Genomic DNA, 12,894 nt, shown 5'->3' with positions numbered 1-12,894 from the left:
TTAGACCCTTGGGAAACTAATGCTGAGAGATTGGATCTTGCTGAAGGCTATCTATTAAGTTTAAATCGTGATCTCCTAAACCCAATCTTCTAGATGTAGGTTGGAAATCCCTTGGTTTCCGCAAAGCCTGTAATGTGTGCACATATCTGAATGGTTTTGACTTCCCTGGTGTTGGCTCATGCTGCATATTAGTGCTAACCTGCTCTTCCCTCCCACACGTCTTCATTTCCACACACCCCCAGAGAACTAAAAGGAAATTCACAGCAATTCCCCTTTGCCTCTCCAGTCTATGACTTGGCTTCTTTCAGGAGGGTGGTCACAAGAAGGGTGTTGGGAAATTTGAGAGCATAATCTCCTCAAGGAGAAAGCTGATGGCTCAACAAAAACAAGCTAAAAGCTGCAAGAAGTTTAAATTACTTGAATTGACTAGCCTCAGACTTTTAGGTAATGAGGCTTAGTACATCTGAGTTGGATTATGATAAAGTTGCTAATTGAGCAAGCAAAAATAAAATCCTGTTTATTTATTTATTGAATTTTTATACCGCCCAATAGCCAAAGCTCTCTGGGCAGTTTACAAAAATTAAACCCATAAAACCATTCAAAATATAAAACAAACAGTATAAAAGCATAATGTAAAATACAATATAATAACACTGCCAGGATAAAATCAAGCAGCAATGCAGAAATTAATACAGATTTTTAAACACAAATTTAAAACGGCAAAGTTAAAATTAAGTTACTAGACTGTTAAAATGCTGAGAAAATAAAAAGGTCTTCACGTGGCATCTAAAAGAGTATAGTGTAGGTGCCAGGCGAACCTCTTTAGAGAGCTCATTCCACAGCCGGGGTGCCACAGCTGAGAAGGCTCTCCTCCTGGTAGCCACCTGCCTCACTTCCTTTGGCAGGGACTCACGGAGAAGGACCCCTGAGGATGACCTTAGGGGCCCGGGCAGGTACATATGGGAGGAGGCGTTCCTTCAGATAGCCTGGCCCCAAGCCGTTTAGGGTTTTAAATGTTAATACCTGGACTGGCAGCCAATGAAGCTGGAAAAGGACTAGTGTGATGTGGTCTCGTTGGCCAGTCCCTGTTAGTAAACGAGCTGCCCTGTTTTGTACCAGCTGAAGTTTCCAGACCGTTTTCAAAGGCAGCCCCACGTATAACGCATTGCAGTAATCCAAACGAGAGGTTATCAGAGCATGGATAACTGTAGCTAGGCTATCTCTGTCCAGATAAGGGCACAGCTGGTATATCAGACTAAACTGATAAAAGGTGCTCTTTGCCACTGAGTTCACCTGTGCCTCAAGTGACAGTTCTAGATCCAAGATATAAAGAACTTGAAGAGATGTGAGATATATATATATATATATATATATATATATATACACACATATATCAGAACAGATGTCTCAACACCTACCTGCATTCCTATCTAGAAGGTTTGAAAGAAGTGATTATACCTTCCTTGACATCCTTGTACTTACCACATCGACCCAGAAGAATTGTGTTTGGCTGTGGGAGAACTAGATTCAGAATATCTCAACTTCCACAAAGTTTTTGGGACAGTCGGCCTTACAGACTTGTTCCAGAAGAGTAGGCGTTTTAGTCTGTAGCAACAAAAGCAAAAGGAGTCTTAACTAATTTTATGAATTATATTTTATTTGGTGTTGTTCCCCACCTCGATCCAGAGGGAGAGGTGGGTAATAAATAAATATATTATTATTAATTGTTATTGTGGCACCTTAAAGCTTAATTAGGGTGACCCTATGAAAAGGAGGACAGGGCTCCTGTATCTTTAATGGTTGTATTGAAAAGGGAATTTCAGCAGGTGTCATGTGTATATATGGAGAACCTGCAGGTGCCCTGCCCTCTTTTAAATCTGGTCACTCTAGTATAGCTCCTGCAGCTTTAACTGTTGTGATGAAGAGGGAATTTCACCAGGTTCTACATATATACAAATCGCACCTGCTGAAATTCCCTTTTCTATGCAACTGTTAAAGATACAGAAGCCCTGTCCTGCTTTTCATATGGTCACCCTAGCTTAATCAGCACCATGACAAATCTGTTTATCTTCAGGTTGCCCCCAGACTCTCAGTCTTTGCTACAGAGTTGTTTTGATGGTAAATGAAAATGACATTAAAAAACAGAAAGTGAAGAAAATGTAAATCAGTTTGTAACAGTGGGGAAAAGTGCTATGAGAGGTTATAAAAGTAATTGAGCATTATAACCATATTCACTATTTAAAGGTAGTTCTTTACTTTTCAGCTTTCCGCAAGTTGGGACCTCCAGATGAGCTGGACTACAACCCCTATCATCCCCAGCCAACAATTCCATTCGGCATGTTAGCTGTGGATGATGTAATCTAGCCCATCTGAAGGGCCCCTGGTGGCAGACGACTGGATTAGACTATTGAAGTCCCTGTTTGAAGAGCTTCTAGTTAGGAACGTAGAAAGCTGCTGACTGAGTCGGGCCATTCATCCATCTAGCCCTATATTGTCGACACTGACTGGCAGCGGTCCTCCAGTGTTGCAGGCAGAGGTTTTCCTCGCCCTGCCTGGAGATGCTGCCGGATATTGAACCTGGGACGTTCTGCATTGTTGTCGCCTTTGAATAGGTATTGATTTCATGTCACTTACGTGTTCAGAAGTGATACGTTTCAGTTTTTTCCTGGAAGTGAAATGAAGTTTCACTGTTAAACTTCGCATCAGAACAAATTTTTATTTTTTTATTTTTTTTAAAAAAATATATAATCCAGCTTTTGGCACTAACAGCTTTCGACATTATATAAATAAAACATTGGACCAAATGTGACCAATAAATCAGATTAAAAACAGTTATTTTAAAACTAAGAGAAGTGAAGTCAAAATATTTAGTCTCTCGGGTCATGTTCATGGGCACAGCTATGGAAAAGTTGTACAAATAATTAATTCTTGCATAACCTGAACTATAGATCAGGAGTGGGCATGGCGCCAAGCGTTTGGTAGGAAACAGGATTAGAGCAGGGTGGCCAGAAGGAAGCTTTTGACCACTAGAAGACCCGTTTAATTTTTTTAACCTTCAATAGATATCTCCTATGTATTCATTTCCCCTGCTCCACCGTAGCAATGGCTATAAACCTGTTTCTTTAAGTAAAAGCTGGGATTTTCCAGAAGGCTAAATCCTGGTGGCTGATCCAGTTTTTTGCTTTTCCCCGCTTGTAGGTTTTGAAATCTCTTTGTACACAAGGTGTTCCTTAGGCCTGAAGCAAGGGGAGAGTTTCTCCAGTCTTATAATCCATTCTCTTTTCTCAGGAGGGCAAAGATTCTCCCCATGTTTTCAAGACAGAGTCAGGCAAAGAGACCGGTGTCATGGAAATTTCCTTGGCTGGAAGCCAGGGTCTTTTAAGACGCCTCTGAACTGTTCAGATTTGCTCGGGGCTTCAGGAATCAAACAATCGAGCCAGATTGCAGGATGTATTGGAGGGACTTTCCAGCAAATCGGTGCCATCAAACGGAATTCAAATATAAGAGATTCAAATATGAGAGGCAAAGCAGGAAGAGCTCCTGAAAGCAGAACTGTGGCCGTGGCTGTTATTTCAAATGTGGAAGGCAGGCTTGTGCAATGAAATTGTTGATGTAGGATCTGCCTGGAAGGTTGAAAGAGTGGTTTAGTTCAGTCTTCTGTATAGCAAGGAAGTGGATGCCTTTAGGATGCTGGGATAAATATTGGCCTGGTTCAGACAACCTGCTAAACCACGCTGCTTAACCACAAAATGGTTAGTGGAATGCATTAAGGTCAATGCATTCTGTTGACCATTTTGTGGTTAAGCAGCATTTATTTATTTATTTAAAACGTTTATATCCCGCCCTATATCATTAAGATCTCAGAGGCGTACAGATAAAAACATACAGTATAAAACAATAAATATGCACAGTTAAAAACAAATTAAACCATAATCCAAGTTAAAACAATATATAATTTAAAAGCAGTAAAAACAGTTAAAACAATGTGCCAGTGAGTTTAACCATCAAAGGCTTTGTTAAAAAGCCATGTTTTTACTTTGCGTCGAAATGCAATCAATGTTGGCGCCAATCGGGCCTCCAAGGGGAGGGCATTCCACAGTCGGGGTGCCACCACAGAGAAAGCCCTCTCCCTTGTCTCAACATAGCGTATATGTTGCATTGGTGGAATGCGGAGAAGGGCTCCTCCAACAGATCTAAGATCTCGGGCAGGCATATATAAGGAGAGGCGTTCTCTCAAGTATCGAGGTCCCTAGCCGTTTAGGCTTGGGACCTCGATTACCAACGCCTTGAATTACCAACGCCTTGAATTCTGACTGGAAGTGTATAGGCAGCCAGTGCAGTTCCTTTAAGACCGGTGTTATGTGGTCTCTGTATGATGTACCCGCCAGCAGTCTAGCTGCAGCATTTAGCACTAGCTGCAACTTCCGCGTCATCTTCAAGGGCAGCCCCACGTAGAGTGCATTGCAGTAGTCTAAGTGGGAAGTTACCAGTGCATGCACTACTGTGGCTTAACACAGCATGGTTAAGTGTGTTGTCTGAACGGGGCCATAGTGTCTCTTGCTTTCTATAAAACAAACCTCAGAGTCTTGGTGACAATAACTAACAATCTGCACCTATGTTAAACAAACAGTCAAGCCTTATGAGTAAACATCGTGGCTTATCTCATCCTTCACATTGATATTGGGGTTCAATTGATCAACAGACCTGGCCTCCTTAATCTTTCTCTTTTGGGAGCTCGGTTTAATTGTCAGCACAGATCTTAACTGGGGCTGGTATTCCAGCACGTTTCTCCCTCATACGAAGGGACCACGGTTTATTTTTATTTATTTATCTATTGCATTTACATCTTGCCCTTTTCTCTTCAAGGAACCCACAGTGGCAAACATAATCCTCTTTCCATTTTAACCTCACAACAACAACCCCTGTGAGGTAGGTTGGGCTGAGACTCTGTCACTGGCCCAAAGTCACCCAGTGAGTTTCCATGGCCAAGTGGAGACTAGAACCCGGATCTCCTGACTCCCAGTCCAACACTTCAACTACTACACCACACTGGCTCTCTAGCACATCTTTCATTAAGCTGAATACCAGTCAGTTGCTCCTAGTTACATGCCCACAACAGTTGCCTTAACTAACCACTAGCACCCTGTATTCCTCCTTTACAGGTGTTCTGGTGGGGGTCGTCCTTCGCTACGGGATACACATTCCCAGTGATATCAACAATGTGACCTTAAGCTGCCCGGTGCAAACAAGTCCTGCTACCTTGTTGGTCAACCTCAGTGGGAAATTCTACGAGTATACCCTGAAGGGAGAAATCAGCGCCCACGAACCTCATAATGTTCAGGATAACGAGATGCTCAGAAAGGTGAGATGGTTTTGGGGTTCTCTGACCCTTTGCTCTCTGGCTGTCCTGGCAATGTTGGTTTGGCCCCAGCCTCCCTGCGGGTCCCAATAAAAGCAAGTCAGAAGCCTGGTTCGTTAGGATATCTCGTGTTTCTTCTTCTGACACAACCTGTTTAATGTTCCCTGAATTTCTTCCCAGCTTTATCTGTCCACCCTCATGTACTTCATATAATTAACCCCTAACACTATCTATTCCATCTCAAATTGGCTAGCTAGAGTTTCCAGTGAGGCAACTTCCTAATCACCCCCCTCTCTCTGTGCACACGCATACATGCACACGCATCGAATTTATGCACTAAATCATGCTTCCCGGTTCCCATCTTCAGTTCTGCCTAGGGTGGGATAATCAGTTTCGATTAATGGGAGATTTTTTTCCTGTGAAATCAATTCATGCCCCCAGATTATAAAGTAGAAAATGTGGTGCTGTGAAGTTCTTTTGTTTGCTAAGATGCAGTTTTATTCTTGTTTTAAAATGCACTTAATCAAGCAGTGAACTTCATATTTATTTATTTATTTATTTGTTGCATTTATATACCGCCCCATAGCCGAAGCTCTCTGGGCGGTTTACAAAAGTTAAAAACAGTAAACATTAAAAGTATACAAAATTTAAAAACATAAGAACAACAGTATAAAAACAACAGTATCCATTTAAAAACAACAGTTCTGGGGTGGGGGTCCGTTAAAAAACAAACTTAGCGTTGTTAAATGGTGTTAAATGCCTGGGAGAAGAGAAAAGTCTTGACCTGGCGCCTAAAAGATAGCAGCGTTGGCGCCAGGTGAGCCTCATCGGGGAGATCATTCCACAGTCGGGGGGCCACCACCGAAAAGGCCCTCTCCCTTGTTGCCATCCTCTGAGCTTCCCTCAGAGTAGGCACTCAGAGGAGGACCTTAGAAGTTGAGCGCAGTGTACGGGCAGGTTCTTGCATTTGTCTAAGTTTTTCTTCCCTAAGATTTTCTTTTTTTTTCTTAACAAAACCCTACAGGTGACCTTTGATCCGGAAGTATTCTTCAACATATTACTCCCTCCAATTATATTTTATGCAGGATACAGCTTGAAAAGGGTACGTTCTTGTTCATTTTAATCTTCTTAAATATCTTCAATATGGAAATATATTTTCAGGTTTGCATAGATGCTGGAAGGGGAAAGACATAAAAAAGGAGTGTGTTAGAGACCCTTTTTCAGCTGCAAAACCGGCAGCTATTTGCACAACCTGTCTTGTGACTGAAAACAGAGTCTCTGAATATCCAAATAAATATTTTATTATTATGTAGCATTTCCATATTTATATAATACGTAAAGCCGCTCGCAAAATCTCTGGGCTGTTGTAAACGAGAGAGCGTGCTGGTACCTGCTTCAACCCTGGGTTGTTTTGACATGTGGACAGGGCTACAGTGAGTAATGAAACTTTTAGAAGTTCTTACGTGCTTCCTCCTCACCTACATCCGTGGAGTCTTTGTGTGAACTACCTTGCTAGAAAAGAGCATTTGTAGTGCTTGGTAAAACTTCAGTTTCAGCTGGGAAGGCAAAAGTTACACCCTGACTCTCTAAGAACAGAGGACTCATTGCACGTTTCCCCAATCGTGTTGTCCTATTATTTTCTTTTTCTACGGTGTATTGAACAATCTGAATTAATGGATAGATTGCACATTTTGGAAGAGCTAACCAGGGATTCACTTGACAAGTATTTGACTGTTGGCTTTGGAACAATTGTTTCTAGCATTTTAAGGTAACCAAAGACTCTTTCTTCTTCCTACTTTTTCTTCTAGCGGCATTTTTTCCGAAACCTGGGATCCATCTTAGCATATGCATTTCTTGGAACAGTGATCTCCTGTTTAGTTATCGGGTGAGTGTTTTCTTTGTGGTTCTTTTAGCTTTAATCACTGATTGGAGGTAACAGCAAAAGAAGCTTGTGAGCCGAATTGGGAACCCCGCAGTTTGCATTTTGGTCTACAAGCCACAGGTTGCCCACCCCTGTCTAAAATATTCCATATTAACCAATCAACAAGTCAGTAGTTTTGTATATTTCAAAAGCTGTTTGTTACATAGACAGTCTGAAGCTGTATTTTGCATATCTGGCTGGTAAAGCTATGGAAAGCTTTGTAAAAATCAAATGTTGGTACCAGATTTATTTATTTACATATATTGCCCAATAACAAAAGTTCTCTGAGCAGTTTATGACAAAAAGATGTGATAAGAACTATATAATATGATTGTGACTGCTTTTTTTAAAAAACCTTGTTCATAACAGGATATGGTTACCTTCTCTTTAGTTGCTGGTATAGAATGCAGCAGCTAGAACGCTTGTGGGAGCTTGGCGTTTGGATCGTATTACTCCTATTCTGTATCATTCACATTGACTGCCTTTTAGTTATTGGGCCCACTGCAAAATGCTGGTTTTGGACTTTAAAGTCCTAAATTGTTTGGGACCATGTTATCTGAAGGTCTGCCTACACCCATGTGGCCTGCCCAGGCATTAAGATCAGTGTAAGAAGTCCTACTCCATGCCTCACCAGCAAGAACCATGAAACTGGGAAGTACTAGGGATATCTGCAAAGATGGCACACCACCTGTGTTTGGGTGCCATGGTGTAGCATTAATGAGAATTAGTCTCGCCTCCTCCCTGGCTTGTGTGCTTCTGTACCCTTCTTCTTCAGCTTCTGGTTTAGATTAACTGCAGCTTGGCGTTTTGTCGGAACCCTAAACTGTGATTAAACTTAACTCTGTTTAGTGAAAACAGGCCACCTTCATAAACCATGGCTTGAAGTTGGCTTGTTTCCACTAACCATAGTTAAGATTCACCAAAGTTTGTCTGTGTTTGGATAGCATAGCAAGTTGTCCGTTAATCTAAAACAGCAGGGGATGTTTGTGAACTCCTTCTCGCACCTGCAGCAGAGAAGTGGGGGAAGCACAGGAGCTTGGTTAGAGGCCACACTCGTTTTTGTAGCACTAGACTATTGTTTAGTGTTACGTCTGAGCCAGTTCTGTCCATGGGTTTCCTAGGATGCCAGGGTGGATGGTGGAACCGATGAAGCGTAGGAGGCTAACTGTGCAATCCTTTACATGTCTACTCAGAAGTAAGCACTACTGAGTTCAGTGGGGCTTATTTCCAGGTAAATAAATGTAGGACTGCAGTCTAAATGTTCTTACTTCTGTATGAAAGGTTGGTGGGTTTCCGTTACTTAGAAATCAGTGGTGGGTAAGCATGAGCACATGCTAAGCTTTCAGATTCAAATTAGCATTGTTGTGTTTGATGAATCACCAGATCCTTCATGTATGGCTGTGTTGCACTGATGAAAGTAATGGGGCAGCTTGGAGGAGACTTCTACTTTACTGATTGCCTGCTGTTCGGTGCCATTGCCTCAGCTACTGATCCAGGTACGTTGTAGACTGTGGCCAGGATCCAAAACAGATGTTCTTTGTGTGAACGACAGGGGTGTAAATCTGTACCTTTAACTCTGCTGTTGCTATGGGGTTGTAAGATCTGCCCCTAGGTATGATCTATGGTCAATTGTTCCAACTGGCTGGGCCAGGCTTTGGTGGCTGCCAGCCAAGGTCATCCCTGCCTCGAGCCAGTCCAACGCCTACCGGCACCTGGAGATTATCAAGGCGGTGGACAAACAAACGGGACTCAGCTGTGGGAAAAAGAGGGGGGCCTGGCCCCTCTGGGAGGAGGGTGGGCTAGAGCCCCGGAAGGGCACGGGTTGGTCTACCGAAGCCATGGGACAGGGGGTCCCAAAAAGAGATAAAAAGCTCTATGAAGAAGATCCTCCCATCTTCCTTGGAGGTGCGCGTGTATGTCAAGTGGGAAGGTCCGGTCCGTGGCAGCCACGGAGGTTGCCCTGAGTTAGAAAGGTTTTTTATGTTTTAACATGTGTGGGTATTCTGGAGAAGGCCAGCTGGACTTCAGCTGGGTGTGGGGTCGTATGAATGCTTCTTGGGGTAATGGCTAAGTATTAGAGCGTTCTCTCACCTTCTTTCCTCACTCCCCCTTTTCCACATCCCCCTTCCCCCCCCTTATTCTCTCCTTCCCCATTTTAAAAGGGGCTGTTTTACCGACCAAGGCCTTATGTGTTAGTTTTAGTGATTGCAATAAAGTTGCTTTGGTCCCTAAATGTGTGTCTGTGGTTTATTCCCGTGAACATCTGGCTCATCCCAGTTGCGGACAAGGCAGGGAGGTGGGTTACTTGGGAGTTCAGGACGTTTGGTCCAGGAGCCTACCTTGCAGGGTTGTCAGGTGGACCCTGACTTCCTCTACACTTTGGATCCTAGCTTTTGTTGTATTTTGCTAGCAGCTGAAGCAAAACTTGGGTTTCCAATTACTTTTTTTAAAAAAAAAAAACCTTTCAATATAAGATGCTTTAAGGCCCACTGGCTTGTGTTGGGCTTAGTACAAATGGCCAAGTTTAAGATGGACTGTCTGAAGAATTGGTAACAAAAGAAACTTCAGTTTCTTTTGAATTGTATAAACCAACTAACATCAGCCTGAGTGATCTGTGTTTAAAAATTCAGTGGATTGAATCTTTAAATTAAACCTACCTGAGAGCACATCTTGGCTTCATTACCTTGCTATATAAACTAGCATGAGATGCCCCAAGTACTTAATGCAATGCGCCAGTGAAGACTGGGAAGAAAGCAGCTTTTCTGAGGGCCCATTAACTTGAGCATGTTCTTGCTTCGGACATGCGCTTGTGCGAGAGGTGCAAAAACTAGTGAGCTTTCATGGATGTAAGAAATAGTGAACGTTCAGCTTGCTGATGGCACCCCTGAAGCCACTCTAAGAAAACTGTCCCTGCAACACATTTATAAAATGAGTCAGTTGCCCTTGGGGGAATCTTGCCTTTTTCATAAGAAGGACCATAAATGATATGTGAAAAGCTGGTGCAGAGTTGTGAAGTGGGAAACCTTCCATTCAGATTTTTTCAGTCAAGCACTCAACGGAAGGCCAGAGCCGGTATGGTGTCATGGTGTCAGACTGGGACTGGACAAACCCGGGTTCAAAATCCATGACCTACCTAAATAGGCTGCGCTGAGAGATAAAACCGCCCAGAGAGCTTCGGCTATTGGGCGGTATAGAAATGTAATAAATAAATAATAAAAATAAATAAATAAATAAACTGGGAGAGAGATTGGAACCATGGAAGCCTGACCTTGGAGGAAGGTGGGATATAAATGTAATAAGTCTCCACATCTGCAATGCAGAGATAATACCGTATTTCTTCGATTCTAAGACACACTTTTTCCCCATATAAACATCTCTAAAAACAGGGTGCGTCTTAGAATCGCGGGTGCGTTTATTATTTCTTAGAATCAAAGCTTTCTTTCTGTTGGTGGTACTGAAATTAGTGTGCGTCTTACAATCGATGGCGTCTTACAATCGAAGAAATACGGTAATACTGGTCTCTCTACCTTGTGGGTTTGTTGTAAAGATTGATGAAATAATGTATATGAGTAGTTTTGAGTAGTTAGGTATAAGATGGTGGTGGAATATTAGGAGGAGAGGAAGGAGCCCTTATGAAATTTAGATTGCCCATCTTGGAATGCTGCTAACGATACAGAATTCTAGCAAGAGGGTGTTCGTTTGAATAGCCGTTTAACCCCCTCTCTTTTCTTTTCTTTTCTTTTCTTTTCTTTTCTTTTCTTTTCTTTTCTTTTCTTTTCTTGTTCAGTGACTGTCCTTGCCATATTCCATGAGCTTCAAGTTGATGTTGAGCTCTACGCCCTTCTCTTTGGAGAAAGCGTGCTCAATGATGCAGTTGCCATCGTGCTGTCTTCGTAAGTTGTGTGTCTTTTTCTCCCCCCTCCCCTTAAAATTGAAATAAGTGGTATCTAGCGTGACTCACCTCCTGGAGTGTCTGAGAAGTCGCCATGCAAGTCAGGTTGGCTAAGGGGCTTCCAAAGTGGTCTTCCATCACTTCGGTGCTTCAAGAGCTTCACTGGTAGCTGCTAGGTTGCGCTACAAGATTTTATTAACTATGTATACAGCCCTGCCCTGCCTGGGCCCTGGTTACTTGAGTGCCCGCCTCACTCCTGTGTCCCACCGTTGGCAGACTCACGCTCAGGAGCAGGGTGCCCTGATGGTCCCCCGCTACAATTTGGAATGTGCAGTGGCCAGGGCCTTTTCAGTGGTTGGTCCCCGGTCGTTGAACAATTTGCCACCGGAGATTAGACAGACTTCTACTGTCAATTGTTTTAAATGCCTCTGTAAGGCATTTTTACTTTCACAAGCGTTTGGGGGAGGGATGGTTTAAATTTTAATGTGGGTTGAGGGTTTTTAATGGAAATTGTTTTATGTTTTGTTGTACAGCACCATGATGCCAGAAATGGCGATGTGGTGCTATAAAGATGTTTTTAAATAAAAAGGTACCTCCAGGAACATCCAGCACTGGCAAGTGTAGCTGGGAATTTGGGGAAATCCACGTGGCACAGTGCGCTAGGCGTTGCAGTAGGGTGAGGGCGTCGCCATAGGTTTTACAATGAAGTGCAGACAGAACAGTCATCACTTGTTCCCGAAGAAATAACCAATTATTTGGGCCTAATAAGATGAGCTATGCTAGATCACACCAAAAGTCCATCTAGTCCCGCATCCTGACGCACAGCACAACATTCCTAGTTGGGGCCACAACTGCACTACAGCCGAGAAATCACGGTGTGCTGCTGATTCTAGTTTTATTGTTGCATCCTGAGGAATCCTGGAATGCTGCCCCTGCCCATGGTCCCATCCCTCTTTATTTTGTTGGATTTAGCACATGTAGCGGACAAGGCAGCGTTTGTTCATACCATGCCTGCTGCTCTGGAGTATGCTCAGATTGGGCTGCCCAAGCAGATGCATAGCTTGTATTGCTGCGGGCAGTTTCAGTTCCTCTGAGATAGTGTGGGGCTTTTCCTGTTGATGTCATGTATAGCTTTACTGCTCCGGTATTGAGAGCAGGTGATGCAGGTGATCAATCAGAAACAGATTTAGACTCAGAAGACGCTGAGCTAGACATTAGGCAGTTAGAGCTAGTGGGGGAGGAGGTTCACACAGGTGAGACTTCAGCTGAGAATCTGCCCCCTCCTGAGTCTTATCTGTTCAAGGCCAAATTCTATGCTTTCAGGAGACAGGGAGTCAACTTCCGGGGATGAACATTCAGAAACTTTACTTGATGCTAAGAATCGCTGGAAACGAAAACGTTCAGCGAGGTTAGCGGCAAAGAGACAGTCGGACAGATTGCATGAGAAATTGTCCACGCATCAACCACCTTGAAGTTCTGGACATTTGAAAAGCCTTTTTCTTTTCTTTGAATGGACAATTGTCTTGCTTAGTTTGCATAGTTTTTGCCTAAGGGGGAGTTTCACAGAAGGTGCCTAGTTTGTGTTACAGAAGTGTTTATTGCTTGCAATAAAGCTCTGTCAATTGCCCAGCCCTTTGCCCCATTCGTCTCCCAGAGAAAGCTGGAGCAGCTACAGTACACGACAGTTGCACAAAACCAGGCACTCCGATGCATTTGACACCC

The 12,894-nt window shown here is 43.2% G+C and overlaps 1 protein-coding gene across 1 annotated transcript in view; it reads left to right on the top strand.

Moving 5' to 3' along the window:
• The window catches only part of SLC9A6 (solute carrier family 9 member A6), a 32,620-nt gene that overhangs the window by 2,059 nt on the left and 17,667 nt on the right, over positions 1 to 12,894 (top strand). The window contains exons 2-6 of the mRNA XM_063142106.1: positions 5,163 to 5,362; positions 6,384 to 6,461; positions 7,168 to 7,244; positions 8,664 to 8,776; positions 11,068 to 11,173. Of these exons, the coding sequence (XP_062998176.1) occupies positions 5,163 to 5,362; positions 6,384 to 6,461; positions 7,168 to 7,244; positions 8,664 to 8,776; positions 11,068 to 11,173 (574 nt within the window). The remainder of the gene's footprint in view (positions 1 to 5,162; positions 5,363 to 6,383; positions 6,462 to 7,167; positions 7,245 to 8,663; positions 8,777 to 11,067; positions 11,174 to 12,894) is intronic.

The sequence above is a fragment of the Elgaria multicarinata genome, chromosome 15 (genome assembly GCF_023053635.1).
Source record: "Elgaria multicarinata webbii isolate HBS135686 ecotype San Diego chromosome 15, rElgMul1.1.pri, whole genome shotgun sequence".
Classification (NCBI taxonomy): domain Eukaryota; kingdom Metazoa; phylum Chordata; class Lepidosauria; order Squamata; family Anguidae; genus Elgaria; species Elgaria multicarinata.
The sequence above is the reverse complement of the archived record's forward strand: the minus strand, read 5'-3'. Positions and strand labels throughout refer to the sequence as shown.